The sequence below is a fragment of the Zosterops lateralis genome, assembly GCF_965231275.1.
Source record: "Zosterops lateralis genome assembly, chromosome: 22".
In the NCBI taxonomy this organism is placed as follows: domain Eukaryota; kingdom Metazoa; phylum Chordata; class Aves; order Passeriformes; family Zosteropidae; genus Zosterops; species Zosterops lateralis.
The window spans coordinates 3,235,781-3,253,748 of record NC_139782.1 but is presented as its reverse complement, the minus strand read 5'-3'; the positions used below and the strand labels follow the sequence as shown (position 1 = coordinate 3,253,748).

At 39.6% G+C, this 17,968-nt stretch overlaps 2 protein-coding genes across 2 annotated transcripts; both read right to left on the bottom strand.

Moving 5' to 3' along the window:
• LOC310918184 (arylacetamide deacetylase-like 4) lies at positions 1-5,596 on the bottom strand (the record flags this gene model as incomplete). The annotated part of the gene is made up of 4 exons (XM_083876981.1): positions 1-778; positions 1,859-1,922; positions 2,835-3,051; positions 5,441-5,596. The coding sequence occupies 4 exons, from the start codon at positions 5,594-5,596 to the stop codon at positions 1-3; spliced, it is 1,215 nt and encodes a 404-aa protein (XP_083733107.1).
• Positions 5,597-10,224: 4,628 nt separating this feature from the next.
• LOC310918247 (arylacetamide deacetylase-like 4) lies at positions 10,225-16,724 on the bottom strand (the record flags this gene model as incomplete). Its single annotated transcript, XM_083877098.1, has 4 exons — positions 10,225-10,996; positions 11,685-11,748; positions 12,456-12,672; positions 16,554-16,724. The coding sequence occupies 4 exons, from the start codon at positions 16,722-16,724 to the stop codon at positions 10,225-10,227; spliced, it is 1,224 nt and encodes a 407-aa protein (XP_083733224.1).
• Positions 16,725-17,968: the final 1,244 nt, after the last annotated feature.

Here is a 17,968-nt window from a genome sequence, read left to right as displayed (position 1 = left end):
TTACATCAGTCTTAGAAAATTTACTATCTTTTCCACGCCTTTAGTTCCAGAGCGGAATCTTAAAATCCCACCGAAAAACGCTAAGAACACTGTTCCATGGAATCCCTCTTGCAGATGGCACCAGGTCACTTTTATACCATGGTCCTCTAATCTTTTCTTGTACAGCAGTCCATCATCTCTAAGCACATCAAATTCACAGGTCAAAAGGAAAGTCTCAGGAAGCTGAGCAATAACATTGTCTTCAGCCAAGAGTGGTGAAAAAACAGGGTCAAACATGGACTCAGCCACTTCATACATTTCTTTTAAGGGTAGATATTTTGGACTTGGCCTGTAACCTCTTATTTTAAACTCATGAGGGATGTAGTCAGGACTCACCCATTTCTGATATTTCAGTCTCTGATCTTCTGAAACATGGCTGCCTTTAAATATTTCTTCGATGTATTTTAAGTCCTTATTAATATACTTCAAACCAAGAATAAGGGTTCGTTCCTTTAGTAAAATGGGGACTCTCTTATTCTGCTGATAAGAAGGTAAATTTAAGTCTACACACTGCAGAAAAGGATATATTAGGATTTGTGCTCTCAGCTTTGGGAGATCTCTTCTGTTGGCCAGTGCCTGGGCAACAGCAGCAGCGAGTGTCCCTCCACTGCTGTCTCCACAGATGACAACGCGGGAAGGGTCGACTCCATGGTCTTGTGCAGTCCTCAGAAAGTGGATGGCAGCAGTGAGACAGTCCTCAAACTGGGCTGGAAATGGGTGCTCAGGAGCTAAACGATACCTAAATAGGAGTGAAGTTGTTTTAGCACAGTCATTTCTAGTGAATGGGCCCGATGGAATCTTGTTATTAATTTATTTCTCTCAAAAGACAGGAAAATACTCTGCAATTATGCTTGCAGCAATAGAATTGATCCAAATTAGTACTTTTGATGTATTATTTGCTACTATTCATGTTTGGGAGAGTCAGTGAACTGTTTTAGCTTTGCAAAATACTTTGCATACCTTGTAAGTGACTGAAGGCACATGAGAGTTGTTTTGGAATTAGCTGGCAAGGCAGGTGTGTCAATCGGTTATCATTAATTCCAGTTAGAAAATGAACATTTAACAACAAATTGTTAGAGAATATGAGCATAGAAAATATGAGTAAGAAAATTGATAATGAAAATCTGAAGAGTTTTCGGTGTTCTGGAAACTGAATTAATGAGTTACTGGTTCTTCAAGTATTTTAGGATATAAACAGCAATTAGTGCAATTGTAATCAACTCTTTGCCTGAACTTTTAGACATTGTTTCTTTTTAAAAAGCATTACACCTCATCAGAGAAATGTTTTTAACGGTCATCTGAGGTTGACTACAAGTGTGAATTTCCTGCTTCCATTTCTTCGTGGAAATGCATTGTGCCTGCAAGTGTAACATACTGAAGAATTTAAGACAATAGAGTCAAGTGTATAGATTTCTTTGGGGTGGATATGCCGAAGGTTTGTAACCTCTTGTTTTAAACTCATGTGGTTCTTGTATTTTTCAGAACTTCTGAAATGAGTATTTGGTGTTCTGAGCAACTGTACTTTCAAGAGAAACAGTTACACTTCAGGCTTTCAGCCTAAGGTGGTTTGAATATGGCTCTAGAAAACAAAAACATCCTCATGTCTTAGTGGTAGCTACAAATTACAAAATTACTGTAATGGATTTAATTTGAAAATAAACAGTTGGGGATTAGTTGACTAATTCCTCCCAAGAGAAGTCAGTGCTGGTGAAAGGCATGTGATCATTAAGTATAGGTGCTGAATGAACTTTAAAAGGACCTTGAGGGCAGTAAAGGTTTGCAAAGGTAGGCTCAGAGTGTCCGGGCTGGGTCCACTTACCCCACAGACACCACCACTGAATTGGTCTTCCTGCAGAGATAGCGGCACGTTCTTTCATAGGCCCCTATAAAACAGAATAGTTCACTGGAATTAGAACTTGCTTTAAAAGTAAATGGAATGGAAATACTCTGAAATTCTTATCTCTCTCCCATGGCTGATGCTACATAACCTGTAGCATGTGGCATGGTCTGATCTGGGCACTGCTCACCATTTCCTTACAGCTGTGAGAATCTTCTGGCCAGTAAGAAACCCAAAATTTAAACCAATGCATTGTTTGGTCCCCTCTTAAAAGTTACAGCACCACTGCTGCCACTTTTAAAGGATTTTAAACGGGAGAAGTTGTTAAAAAAAAAAAAAAAAACAAAAACAAAAAAACCTGCTAAATCCAGTACAAGTTTTTTCTTGTGCATGAGACATCATGTCATCTCTTTCCCAATCAGATTCCAAACTATGTTTTGTCTTTGTTTTTCCACTATAAAGACGCACAGCATGATACACACATACAAGCTTGCACACACTCGTGAATAAAAAATGGGTGCTTTAAATAAGAAATAAAATTCTAATGAGATTTTCAACTTTCCTCATAAGCATGAAGAGGAAGGAAGAAAATAGGTATTAAAAATGATCAGAGACTATTCTAGCTACATAATCTATATAAAGAGAATTTAACATGATGCCTATTGCATGTAAGTAAATTGATTTTTCTGTTCTGAAATTATTTTTTTATTTATAATGGTAAACCTACAACTCTTGTAATTTAAGATATACCATATCAGATCAGAAAGTGTAGTGTGTGGCTGTGGAGTCTCCCTCCCTGGGGATATTCCTGAGCTGTCTGGACACAATCCTGTGCCCCATGCTATGAGATGGCCCTGCTGGAGGAGAGGGGTGGGACCAGATTACCCACTGTGGTCCCTTCCCTGACCCATTCTGGATGCTGCATGTAGTTGTAGCTCATTTTATTTCTGTTACTTACGGATACTTCCAAGCCGGCCAACTCCTCCATGCAAATAAAGGATTCCCCTTCTTTGGCTATTGTTTGATGTTTTTGGCTGGTAAATTCTCACTTTAACCCTTTCAAACCTTAAGTCCTTGATAAGAAGACGTTTATCCTTTAATGGTGGTATTGTGTCCATTATAACCCTGAGGACATGGACCTCTGAGGCGATACCTACTTTGTCCAAAAATGTTGCCTGGTGATAAAAGAAACCACAAATTAGTCCAAATTTCTACCTAACCTGGAGATTGATAATGAAAAAAATTAAACTCCATGGTCAATTTGGTAGGAAAACAAACTATTATAGTAGATAAAATGTGTCAAATACTTCACCTTATTAGGTGTTTCAGTAGCCATGTGCCTGAACAAAATAAGGAGTATTCTAAACTTTAGCTTTGGATGAAGAAACATATCCAATACTTCTGTTTCCCAAACTCAAACTGCTTTCACACTTGCAGGAGAAAAATCCATAGCATCTACCATAGCTGTCCTCCTGACCAAGAATAGCTTTGAACTCTGGCTTGATCTTCTCACAGCTCACTGATTCTTACTTAAACACTCGTGCTAAGGTTCTTATGTCACTCCGGGCTCATCTACTCCACTGCGTGTGCTTGGCTTTAAGCTTTTTCACTTGTAGCCTGCTCTAGTCTATTCCTGCTCAAGATGAAAAGTGTGAGGCAGTATCACTGCATTTCCACTATATTGGATTTAATTTTGCACTACTTCCACAGCAGACTTCTCTAATGAGTAATTCAATTTGTTGTGCTGCCGTTATTCATGCATATGCATTTCAAGGAGAATAATACATACAAAGGTCTGCACTGCATAGATCTTAAAAACCTGCCCTTGTAGTTTTCACCTCATATTTCAGAGACCTCATGTGGCTCCGTAATGTGCTCCTGTTAAATTTGGTGTAGGTATCCTGTTTTAGGCTATCTGAAGAGCTGATCCCATACACAGCAAGGATTGTCTTGTGGCAAAGTTATATTCTCATATCAATTCCTACTATAGAACTCCTGGTCCATGTCTGTGGGAAAATAGCTTTACTTATTTATTCTTCAATTTCCCTCAGGTACTTTCTTTCCTCACACTATTACTTTTGTAACAGTAAAGGTTAAACCTGCAATTAGCTATTTCTGTATGGACTATGGAGATCATCTTTGTCTTGAAAATACTAAAAGGAGTCCTAGGAGGCCTTACACAGCGTTTGGTGTTGCCTTTTGTCCCAGTTGAACACTGGATATACTTGTAAACTTTAGATTTCCATGCAGTTTTGACTTCGTGGATTGTCAGCTCTTGAAAGAATTTGACATAAGTAATTTGCCCAACAGCCATGGCAGAGTTGCTACATGACTTGAACTCCACTTGCATATAAACTTTGGTTTAACTCTCCATTAATGTCCTTATCTCTCTGCTCCTTTCAGGCAGTGTATGACACTGCTTCTGCTTGGCCTCTCACTGGCCAGCAAAAAGGATACAGAATTGTAAAATCAGAAGCTCAAAATTACATAAATCACCAGTAAATTTCTAAATTCTGCAGTTTCACTTTTAGCAAATGAATTACACAAAAATAAAACCTTGATGGATAAAGAGTAATCACACAGTGTTTAGAAAATGTGGATGCTTATACACTGTATAATACATGTAAGAAAATCAACTTTTACTTCAATTCCCACCCTATTTTATTGGTTTGTTGTCAAAGCAGTGTTGAAACATTCTTGGGAGCTCACTGACTTCCAACAAAATTTAGTAAGCAATGGGGCAGGGGAAGAAAGGAAGAATTAGCAAGATTAAAACATAGAATTGAAGTGAAATGCATTGCACAAGCCAAAGAGACTGAACAGGGTTTTTTTTTTTATAATTTAAACAACTAAAAGAAGCTTAGTTTAGGTATCACAGAAGGGTTTTTAAAATGACTGGGGCAACAATAGATTCAGGACAGGATGTTTGATGAAACAGAAAGACAAGTGCATGTCATGTTTTAGCTTTGAAAAGAAACAAGGATGAAAAGCAAGGAAGGATCAAAAATGTGCCAAAAACAATGACACAGAAAGTCACTTTAGATATTACATGTACTATCTCAAAAAAGAAAGTTGTTCAGGCATAATGAAAGGCAAATGATGATGAATGTGGCAGCTGTCTTCAGATGGCTCAGGAGGAGAGTGACAGGGTTGCAGGAGAGAGCTGAGATCACAGACATCATTTAGCTGCTCACTCTGTAAGCAAGCACAGTGTTACACAGAGCAGAAATTCCACATGCTTAGGGCAAGTCACCTTCTAAGCCTTCCAGCACTGCCTTGAGGCAGCAGGCATGAAATGCTAAAACACAGGCCATCAGGAAAAAACTGGGAACTGCAGAGTCTGCCCAATTTTATCTTTCAAAAATATTGCCTTCGGTGCTGTATGGCAAACAGGGAAGTCTGTTATGCACAGCACAGGTGAAGGAATCTGCTTCCATCACCTAATCAGTCTAGTTGCATATTTGCAATTTATTTAAACATTGATTCTAAAAAAACATCACCAAACCATTATCCCTCTAACAGAAAGAGAATTAAAACCTCAAGCTTTAAATAAGTTTTACTTACCAGACCAAACCCAAAGTTCATGAGGTAATGAAGAGCATAAAGCTTTTGGCGCTCACTGATTGCATGAGGAATTTCTGCTTTGGAGTGTTCATAATAAAAAGAAATTGCCACTATACCAGTAAAAACTGCGAGAAAAATGGCCAGGAGAAGTTCCATCTTGCTGTGTTGGTAGGAGCCCAAGAAAGAACCAGCTGTGGCCTCCTGCCACTTTTTCAGACTTTTGGATTTCTGAAAGTAAAAGCACAGGATTAGCTGTTCTCGTCATAGCTCATAATCCAGCTTTAAAAAAGACCGATAGGACGATGAAGACATGTGGTAACTCAACCATACAATTAGACAGTAACAATTAGTAGTGGGAGAGGCTTGCATAACTGGTTTTCACATTTGCACGAACAAGGCTGTGCCCATCACAGCAGAACCGTGACTCGATGGATCATTGCAATATCAGTTTACAAGAAGACAAAAACTTGTTCTGTCTTTATTATTTGTTCAAGCCTTTATAATTTGTGAGTTCCTGCATAGCGTTTCTTGGTAATTATCTTCCAAGGTGCTTAGATTCTTGCTTTGTTGTGCCTCCATGCCTTACTTTTTCAGACTTTTATTGAAATCAAGGCTCAGTGTCACAAACATGTTTCATCACCTGTGACGGCAGATTTTGGATACTGCTGCCATTGCACCTTTGAGTGCAGGTGCAGCTGCAGCCTGGTCTGAGAGCTGTTCTTGCCTCATCCTCCTCAATGCCTCTCCTCCTGCACCAGCTGCTGTGTTTTCTTGGATTTTGTTTGGGGTTTTTTTCTGGCTCTTGGTTGAGCCTGGCAGTGCTGCAATCTCTGTCTTCCAGGAAGATACTATGTACAGATGTCATTCCAGGTAGAAATACGATTCCAACTGATGAAAACTAGACTTGAACTTCTTGATTTCAGGGCTAGTAGCACTGACTAGACATCAGCAGCCCACTCTTCTGTTGTGAGCTTTAGGATCTTCCTCAGGAGCTAACATATTTTTCCCTACACAAATAATTATGATTCAACCTGAAGCAAAAAAAAAAAAATCTGTAAAGCACAGCTCATGTGATGTCACCTTTGGGAACAGTGTGTTTTTAGCAGTCTGTTCAAACTGTGAACGCAGCAGATTCTCTTTCTGAAAAATCACAGTATGGGTAGAATTTTTTTAGGTAAATTTAGGTTAAAAAGTGTACATTTCTTTTTCTTAAATAATAATAAATCACTATAAGGGATGAGCTGACCTTGAATTGTATAATAAAATAAAACTAAAGACAGAGAACCCCAGGGCTTTAGTATGGCTAGTCCATGACCTGCATAGGAAATGGCTCAGGCTTGATACCTGACTTCAGAAACTGTTTAGAATAAGCAGGATGAAGCTTCACTTTTGAGCTTTGTTTAACATTCATTTCTGATGTTACATTTTCTAAAAAGCAGCTGATTCCATGTTCTGCTCTCTCTGCCCAAACTGTTTCTCCATTTTATCCCACAAGTCTTTGTGGATTTTCATTTCCCAATGTCCCCATGCCTGTCCCTCCCATGCCAGATTATTAATATGATAAGATTCCTTTTTGTTTATCCTTCTGGCTAATGGCATTTGATGCCTATCTCAATAAGGGATTTTGGTGAAAGCCACATTGCCTGGGGATTGGGACACTCTTGGGAAATGGCAGTGGTGAATTCAAACCCATCAGGACAAAGGTACACAGCGGGTTCATCTTTGTTATAGCTCAGACAAGAGCATTGGGAAATACTGTTGCACAAAACACAGTTGCAGCTCTCTTCTTCAGTGTTTAATTGTGAAAGGAAATAATTGGCATATGCTAAACTCTGCTGTCCTAGTGGGTGAAGTGTGGTCTAAGTACACCTACCAGATTTGGCCCCTCTGGGGACCTAAGAAGGCTCTTGATGCCTGTGACAGATCCTTTGTGCTGCATTTCTTAGCACCTATTGTCCTTCTGTGTTCTTGATCTTTTTGGTGCCAATTCACCTGCAGCTGGTAAGTCTTGGATTCATTTGGGACGTTGACAAGGTCTGGACATCACCCTTGGGGGCTCCACACAGACTGGATATGCTGGAAGCTGTGAAAGCTGTGAAAGTAACAAACTAGTTGGTTTCTGAAGTAATAACGTATTTTTTCCCTTTGAGCATTGCAGGTACAGAGTAGTACTTGATGCTTTGTAATGTTAGTCTCAGCAATTCACAAGCTTGAGGCCCAGGATGGAGAAAACCATTCCCTAAATAATCTTTAAAATAAATGCTCTCTCTAGCTTCTGATCATTTTTTGACCCTGTCTCTGCTCCTGTGAGATAGAGCAGGGGATAGACCAGCCCAAAGCCCTATTTCTCCTACACCAGGGACTCCCTTTCTTACTAATTTCCAGTGAAAAGTGTAATGTCTGGGCCTGAAATCTTATCATTCCTTGTTCTTTTTCTGTGATATGGGTGCACATGCAAGGGGAAAGACTGAGCTGGGTGTAACAGATGTAAAACATTCCCTGCCTCTGGATCATGGTGCTGATTAGCTGGCAACAGAACTCGCTGTAAGTGGAAACCTGTACTGGGAAACTGGGAAACATTCCAGAGAAAGTGCTGCATGACCCAAGAAGCTCCTTTTGGGTTCTGCAGAGCATGAGAGCCATCTGGTGCTGGAAGGCTGAACTTGAACGGGAGCTGGGCTTGTCAGTCCTCACTCTCTGGCTACATAATTCCTTGAGGAATGATTTTGGTGTCCATAATTCTGTAGGTGGCATTGACTCTTACGTTTTGTACTTGATTTTTTTTTAAATTTGTACTTGAAAATGTCATGCTTTGGGGACTATAAGAATGTCTTCAAACGTTCTCTCTTAGCAATGCAAGGCACATAGCAGATCTGTAATTAATTAAATTAATTAAAATAAAGTACAGGAAGTTCATGAAGACAGAGAAATCATGGGATTTCTTGAAGTTTAGAAAATCTGGGAGTCATGATTAAACAAAGAATATTTTATTTCAGCACTTGCTGTTCTCTGCTTACCCATCTGCACTCAATGGTGATAGCCCATGATTAAGATTAAAACATTTGTTCAAGAGAATTATTAATGCTGCTGACATATTATAAAGCTAATTTTGTTATTATTTGTAGTAAATTAAAGACCAATGGATAAAGGACCATGGAAAAATCTTGGGAATAGATCAGTGTCAAGTTTGTACATTGACCCATAAATGAGGCATAATTCTAGAGACTGATAAAAGACAGAAAACAAGTATTGGGCAGCTGAACTGACAAGGAGTGTAAAGCTGCACTGAAGTGTGTGTAAAATAGCATGAGATCATCTGTGAGTATCTCATAACTTACAAAATACAAGGTGGAATTGTAGAGACCTCCTTAGTTCTGGCACTTGCCAACCTTCTCCAACTTCTCCAATATCATTCAGCTTTTTGCAAAGCTTTTATAGCAGATACAGACTCTGCTGACCCAGCTTCAGCCACCAACATGTGAGATGGTAACCCAACCTTTGTCTCTGTAACCAAGGCAGATCCTGAAGTCCTCAAAGAGTGGAACATTTGGAACTATCACATTATTTGCCCCTGGAAGCATTTCTTTGCTTGAAGAGCAAATTGCTATGCCTGCAACAGGAAAAAGTGAAACAAAGAAACTCTCTGTTGTGTCAACAGAGCATGAAGAAATGTCATTTCATTTTGCTGAGATGGACCAGAGAATTAGAACCCTCAAGTAGTGACTTGTTGCAGAGATGTGAACCAGCTCACCTGTCACCAGCATTCATTAACATGGTGACAACACTGAATATTCAGCCCACTGTCTTCTTCCTACTCACAGTTTGCCTGGCAGAGAGTAGACATGTACTAATCTCTTTCCACAGTCGTGTGCGTGGATGTTACAAAGGCAACGTGGTTGCACAACAGTTAAACATTTTACAATTCCTAGGTGTTGCATGCCCAGCTATTTTGCTATGCAATGGCAATTACCTTTGGCATCTGTGTTTAGCAAGAGTGGATCTCTCCTAATAAACAACTGAGGTCAGATTTTTCTTTGGCTTTGGATATCCACAGAAATTATTTGGCAGGTTCCATGCTATTTACAGTCTTTCTCCTCAAAAGCCAGGTAAGCTGAATAGAATCAAATGCTGCTCAGAAAGGAACTTATAGAATATAATATAGAGGATATTAAATTGCTTTTGAGCAGTTCTCCCTCACTTCATCTCTGTTGCAGTCTCCAGGACCTCCTGGTACCCATCTCGTTCAGCGTGTGAGCTGTACCAACCTACCTGTCCTCTATTTCCCTTTAAAATCAGGTGAGTACACCCAATTCCTTCCTTCATAAATGCAAAGCTATTGCTTGTCTGTACAGACACTGATGGTGATTACTACTCATCCCTGAAGTAGGGAAGGGATCTCCACTCTCCAGAGGCATTGCCATGCTGGTTTTGGGGGCACTAGGTGGGTATGCATGTGCTTATGGCTAATTACTCACACATTGCATGTGGTTTTTACTTACACAATTAGAATGTTTTTTGTTACGATGAGTTTTTATTCTTTGACATATGAAGAGAACAAAAGTTCTTACAATGCAAGAAGAGAACATCAAAGCAAGCTTACAAAAAACCTCTAACCATCACATCCTAAGTAATAGCAAGTAAAAATCAGAATTCAGCAGACCATGCTAATATCATAAGTTTTTGCCTTGATTCTAATGGACAAATAGCTAGCAAATTGTTAATTAAATAATTTATTTCAATCACACTCTTTCTAAATACCAGTGCACTGTATGCAAGAAGATGATTTAATAGCCTTTTATAAAGTCTACAACGTGGTTCATTATTGTACTTGATGATGGGAAAGAGAAAATACCATATCCAAAAAATCCCAGTGAACAGTGAAAGCCTTTTTCCACGTGGTGCCAGGTCACACGTATGTTGTTGTCCTCTAAGCGTTTCTTGTACAACAGCCCATCATCCCTGAGCACATCGTGCTCACAGGTGACAATACAGGTGTCAGGGAGGCCACAAATAACAGCATCCTCTGCCAGCAGTGGGGAGACCCAGGGCTCAAACAGTTCTGGCACTTCTTTATGGGTTTGAGGTGAAAACAAAGCAGGGAGTGGTGGCTTATAGCCCATTTTAAACACATCTGGAATAAGATCAGGATTTATCCATTTCCTATATTTCAAATTTATATTCTCAGGAACATGAGAACCAGCCAAAATTGGTTCCTTCAGGGAGCAATCCTTATCCAGGTATTTGAGAATAAAATGGACTGTGCGCTCCCGGGTCAGGAAAGCAACAGCAGCATTTTTCTGGTGAGATGGCAGATTGAAGTTCAGTGCTTGGAGAAATGGATAGATCAGCACCTGGGCACGGATCTTTGGGATATCTGTCCTTTGCCCTAGTTCCTGGCAAACACTGGTAGTGAATGTGCCCCCCACACTGTCCCCACAGACAATAACCCGAGCGGGATCCACCCCGTAGGTCTCTGCAGTCTTCAGGAAGTGCTCGGTAGCAGTGAGACATTCCAGAGTTTGGGTTGGATACTTGTGCTCAGGTGCTAAATGATACCTGAGGGGTAAAAAAGGCAGCTGGAGTTACATATTCTCAGTGTCTCATCTGAAATACATGCCATGCAAAAACTCCCTCAAACCATAATTAATTACATCATTAATTATATCTAGTGTAAAGTTTTTACATACTGAAGCAAACCAGAACAACTTTTCCTCCCTTTTCTTCTCAAAACCAATTCCTCCCAATTTAATAAAGTCTCTTAATCATAAACTTTTTTGTGGAAGAATTTGTTGAAAATTTAGGTTTCTTTATACCATCACATATTTTTCTATAGTCAAAATATCTTTATAGGAAGCAGTGCTCCATGCTGGTTTTAAAAAAGACTAAATTTTAGACTCATTATTTACTCTTTAAAATCACCCCAGATTATTTTAAATATTCCCCTCGAATGTTAAAAATCTGATATTTGGCTTATAATTTCTTATTATTACACAAAGGTAATGATTTCTGTGGGGATAGTGATGTACAATGAACAAACCTGTATCTCTAACCCTGGTTCAGGTATTTCCATTGCCATTCCATGGCACACGCTTGCCCCTACATAACAGCAGTGTGGGGAAGGCAGCACTAGAGTTCAGTTTCTTTTCTTATATTCAAAGAAATATAAGTTAAGAGGTATGTGGGAAGCAGGAAGAAAGCAGCAGTTCTCCAATTCTGGGATTAGCACTGGTTGGATCTCACTTACCCAACAGACACAACCACTGAATCAGATTTTCTGGCTATGTACCGGCATACTCTTTCATGAGATCCTGAAGAACAAATGTTGTTGATGTAATTAATACCTTAGAAAACTTCAGTCAATATTGTCTCATATATTTTTATGACATATACCACAATAGCTTGTTGGCCCATTGCCTACTTAGTGAGTAACCAAATTTTCTTTAGGATAAATATAATCTAGACTTTCAGTCATCAGGACTTGCTGTGTAGTTCATACATTTAGAGAGATCACTGATCTGTGCGGAAAAGAAGGAATTATCATGATTATTACTGTTAGAGAATGGGCACTGGTTTTAAACTGAGAGAGAATAGAATTCATTTGCATGTAAGAAGCACATTCTTATTATAAGGGTGGTGAGAGCCTGGCACAGGTTGCCTGGAGAAGCTGTCCCATCCCTGGAAGTGTCCAAGGCCAGGTATGACAGGGCTTGGAGCAACCTGGGATAGTGGAAGGTATCCCTGCCCATGGCAGGGGTGAAAGAAGATTGTATTTAAGGTCTCTTCCACCCAAATCATTTTATGATCCTAATGGTTCTATGATAGAGTGCTATATTCTATAAAAATAATTTAAATACAAAATAAGTGCTGATTAGGCAATTTTAAAAGTTAAAAATAAGCTCTAATTGCTTTCTATCTCCAGTCTATCCAACTAAGCTTCAGTCACTTCTTAGGGTCAGGAGTTTTTTAAAACAGTTAACAAAGCTAAACAGTCACATTTTCCCTTTCAGTTCCTTACTGATGCTTCCGAAAATGCCGCATCCTCCGTGGATGAAGACGACTCCTCTCTGTTTACTGGCAGATGGTTTTCTTGGGAGGTAAATCCTTACGGGCACCCCATCAAAATGCAGATCCTTAATGGAGACCTGGGGATCCCAACATGCTGGGAATCCTTCCGTGATCAGCCTGAGAAGTGTGTGCTCCTTTATGATACACAAGTGGTTTAAGATCCTTTCCTAGATAGATAGAACAGGAAAAAATGTGAAATTACTCTAGGGAATAAAAGTCTTCCCACTTCGTAAAGGCCACAAGCTACTTTTTCCTACACTGTCTTTAGCATAATGGGGTTGGTTATTTGCTAGTTTTTAGGATTCCCACAAATAACTGTCTTTGGGATTTTGGTTAAGAACATGAAAGTTTACATCTTTGTGATTGTGGGAATGTTGTAATACTTGTTCCATTAAATGTCTTATATAAATACCTTCTAGTCCCTGTGATCTGGATTTACCACAAGTAATAACAGGCATTTGCTCAGGTGTGGAAGCTGGGAGGCCTGAGGCTCCTTTCCTAATGAGTGAATAGAAAGAGGCATTTCTTGGGGATGGTTCCAATACCGGGTGTGTTAAATCATGCTCTGGAGGTGTCTGTTAATCTCCATGATAAACTGTACTTCAGATGCCTCACTTAAAATATTTAACTGAGAAGAAAATGTCCCTCTCATGACAGGATTATCATACTGAGGGAAAAAAACACAGACCAGTCTGGGCAAGACTGGGTGACATAACGGTGTTGGGTCATCTCCCTGCCATGGGGTAGTGAGAACAAGTTGTAAGAAAATCATTGTGTCTGTAATCATTACTGAGGGGTTGCTAGCCCAAGTGAGGAACTGATGAAAATAGTTCTGAATCTTATCTCCTCCTCCATTAGTGAAACCACTGCCTTTTTCAAGATCTCACAGCTATTCATAAATGACTCTGAAGTCAGTTTTTACATCTAATCAGCAAAAAACCCAAATATTCTGAAGACAGGGAAGGTTTGTTAAATGGCCTTATCCAAGGCCAGTCAACTGCTGATAATTAAGATAGTCTAAAGATCACACTGAAATCCTCCTTTGAACACGTTGTAATGGATGTATTTCCTGCTAGAACAACATTTCCCTTCCTATTACATGGTGACTTAAATGCCTTTCTGGACAACTGCAATTCATTCTTCTGGAATGATGATAGTCATCACAAGCCATTTGCAAATTGTACTGTTGTTCTTTTCTAAGCCACAGAAGTCTCTGTATCAATTCCTTACAAACCAAAGACGAGTTTTACTTGTGTAAATAGTTTTTTTCAACCCATATACCACAGATTCTTTTTCCCTCATAATCTACACCAGTCTGCAATAAACAAGTTGGGTGAGGAGTAAAAAAAGAAATCACCATGAGCCATGGAAGAGGGAGAAAATCAGTTAGAAACAAAGATGGGAATCCAGAGATGATCTGGAGTTTTTTCATAACACTCTGCCACCAATGCCAGCAGTGCTCAGGGTAGTTTAAGAGACAAATGGATGGCCACAGTTCTTGCCTTGCATTTGAAAAAGCACTTTTTAAGGTATCATGGCAAAGGGGAAAACTACCGTAAGGCCCAGTGCAACAGTGGCAGAAACCACAGGGTGAATCTAATCTTCTCCAAACAGCAATTCTCAAAACTCTCATAACTCTTAAATCAGTCCTTCTATAAGAGTTATGGTTTTGGAATGTTTGAAGTTGGCAGAATTGCCATTTAATCTCATTTGAATTTTCTAACATCCTTGAGATTTTTAGGGCTTTCAGATGACAGTATGATAAACTTGGTATCAGAGCATCCTATCTAAATAGCCTCTTTCCTTGCCTTTTCTTAGGAGTTCCTGATGTCACAGAGACATCTCCAAATTCAAGGGAAACACTGTCATGAAGGAGAAGAGGGAATTTGGTATGTACTCTGTTGAAAAACTTCTTAATCAATAATTAGGAAATACTTCAGAGCCTATAGCAATACATTCAAAACTTAAAAGGCTTGGCTATTTCTAGACAGATGTAGTCAGTGTTAGTAAATGAAACGTATTACATAAACCAGGTCCTAAAATGTGCATATCTGTATGAAAAAAAAACATGTCAGCTTTTGTTGTGAAACACGGTCTTTGAAAAGCTATTTGCTGGAACACCTAAATTCTGGCACAAACTGGCTTTTTATGTGGAAGATCATATGGGGACCAGATTTTTACTTTAAAATAATTACAAAATCACATGCCAAAAGCAGCAAAACCCACTCAAATTTGAGCTTCATGGAATTTAGGACTACATCAGACAGTCTTTCTGTCAGTCACTCTCAAGTGTGCTTTTCCAACCACAGTAATTACCATCAAAGCTTCATATCACAGTGCAACATACACAGTTAGTCTGAACACAGATCTGTCCGAGTAGTTTGAAACAAAAGCCAGGAGGCTTCCTCTCATCTCTTCCATTTGACATGGTCACTGATCTCTTCATGACAGGGAATGTGGACAGATGCACCAGGAGCATCATTTGTACCTTCTGGTTGAAGGAAAACACTTACCTGGTGCTGCAGCTTTTCTAAGACATTGCAAGTAAGGTGGAAGAAGAGAGGAAAAGACTGTCCTGTATTGTGGAAAAAGAGGTTTTTACAGGAGCACGCAGTACAGGCACAGTGGTGGCACAGCTTGGTGGGACAGGAAGAGCAGCATTCATTAGGATCAGCATGATAATTGTCACACGTGGCATACACAAAGTATTATGCACTTGATAAGAAACTTGTGAAGTCCTTACTGTGAGGGCTGCTCCTCTGAGCAAAAACATAAACCAGAAATCCACTCAAAGTACCAGCAGATGCCTAAAGGCTTTTGAAAGAAAAACAGGTGAGTGGATTCAATGCATAGCAAGTGGTGAAATGCATCTTTAAACTATTCAGAAAAAGGACGCTGAACTTTAGGAAATGTTTTATCAATGAAGAGAGCATTTACACTTACTCTGTAACAGACACTTAAAAGCTGTGAAAATGGGTTAAAAGTGTCACCTGAAAGAATCTTTTCACCCACCAGGTGGGGAAATCAGAGAATTTATTAACATTGTCCTATTATAATATTACTGTCATATTAAGTTTATATTTAACATAACCCAAAGAACAGTGTGAGATATGCAAGGACAGCAGCCTCTTCCTTCATGGCAGACAAGGCAGAAAAGTACCACTGGAGAATCAGGGACAGCCACTGCATTTGGTGAATGCTGCTGTGTGAGTTCAAGCAGCCCACCTAAGTCGTTAATATATTGTAATGGCCCAAAACACCTCTCAGGACGTGGGCCCAAGTTCCTGTGTTCTTTTTGTATAACTGGGGATTAGAGAATTGAGGTGAGCTTCATACAAACATCAAAGAAACCACTCTGGTTTTCCTGCAGGCTTTCTTTTGACATGTTACGTGCCAGACATGACAGGGCTTAGGCTGCTCCTGCATACTCCTGTTGCCTATTTTGAAAGCTTTTTGGGCAAAAGCTGTTTCTTTCTGTGATGGCAAAGCCCACAGCACAGTGAGTCTGGCTTACAGGTACTTAGATAATAAGTGATAACAGGCCTAAACCTGCTTTGGCAGGAGGTTCAATTAGATGACTTCTGGATGTGTCTTCCAACCTACCTGATTCTATATTATTTAACTAGGACTCTGTAATTGAGTCACTGGAGAATAAGAGGAGAAACAAGGGTAAGAAAATTACTGCAAATAGCTCAGAATTTAGGAAATTGCATTACCTATATCAGAGTGCATCTAGACATAGCAATTTGGGTTGTTATTATTATTCCTGTAAATTATATCCACAGGTCTCCTGTCATCCACACAACCAGTAATTTCATTATAGAAATAAACAACTGCAGCATAAGAATGGATATCTCAGTATTAAAAGAACTCACTTCATCCTGGCTGCTTTATATTAGGTAATAAAAACCAAATCAACCTCTGGCCTTTAAATCTGTGTCACTGTGTGCTTCCCATTGCATGTAGTTGCGGTATTTAGATGCATATCTTCATACTCAAGTCTTTCCTTTCCTGGAAATCCCATTATCCCAGAACATGATAAACTCACCAGAATGTCCATCAGAATGTACATACGGTGATAAAAGCGGAGCTTTGCTGGCTGGTCAACATCAGGAGGAATCTCTCCTTTGAAGAAATTATGATCAGTTGCGAGTAAAACCAGCAATACAAAAGCCACTAAAATTCCTGCTATTAAAACCAGAATATAATAGGATTCCATTGTTCTTTGGTGGGAAGAATTAGACACTGTTTGATATGATTCTGTATTTATACCCTCCAGATTGATTCCACAGAGATGTCATTTGCATATTAATTTCCCCCTGCCCTTCTCCCTCAGACAGAGCTGACAGGTGATGGAAGCCTGCAAACATCCGGCTCTGACAACTGCACTTGGCATGATTCAAGCTCATACAGAGCAAAGTCACTTCCAGGAAACACAATTCTTTTGTATATTCCAAAATTGCGAATGGCTTTTACTTTTTATCTGCTTTATGGGTCTGAAAAGCTGTCTGAGATGTCTTGCAAGTGTACCAGTGAGTGTCTAAGAGCCTATGGAAGAGTGGCCCTGCTGGACTCCAGTCTCCATGGTCAGGAATTGTAGTGGTTCTGCTCTTGGAATAGGTCTGAAGAATGATTCCAAGGCTTTTTTTCTTAGTGCTGATCTTCTCCCCTGCTCACTTGCTGAGACAGACAGCTGGCCAGAACAGTTAAAACAGGCATTCTCAATCCAGTCTCATGGAATTTTGCTTTTGGAGATCCACATACACCTGTCAGTTATTTGCCAGCCTGAGTGTGCAGCAAGGGGCTCTGAGCTCACCAATGGTGCAGTGCTAGCACAGGGAAACTTCTTGACTTGGAGAATTTTGGCCCTAACCCTCTGTGCTGATTCTTTCTAAAGAAGAGGTTTTGATATCTTTACAACTCCATATTTTGCTGTGTTTTCTAAGCTGACTCTGTGCTATCCATGGTTTTAATTCAGGTGTGATCAGAGCATATGGTATCCAAATGCTTGCACCAAAGGAGGTGGTGACAGTGCAGGAATGAGTCACCAAGTGTAACTTGTGTATTTCTGTCCCCCTTGTGACTGGACAAAACTTGTTTGGGTAACATTAAAAAGCAAACAGGCATTATCTCAGCTCGATATAAGCAATACAACCTGTCCTTATCCTCTGAACACTGAAACATTTCTTTATCCCCACTTATCTCCCCAATACTCCATTTAAAGACCCTTTTTGATGCTTGTAATCATGGTCATAGAAGAGAAGTACTTCTTTTTATGAGCCACAGGATTCTGCATTTGGCTAACTAACCTGCAGTGTATTCCCTCACTGAAAAAAGGTGAGTCCTTTCTGCATTTTCTTAGACACTTCAAAAAAGCAGACAAAATACATCTGCTTAGAAAAATCCTATTTATAAAAAATATATTTTTGCATTACAGCAAAGAGCAAGAAACTTCAATGTGAA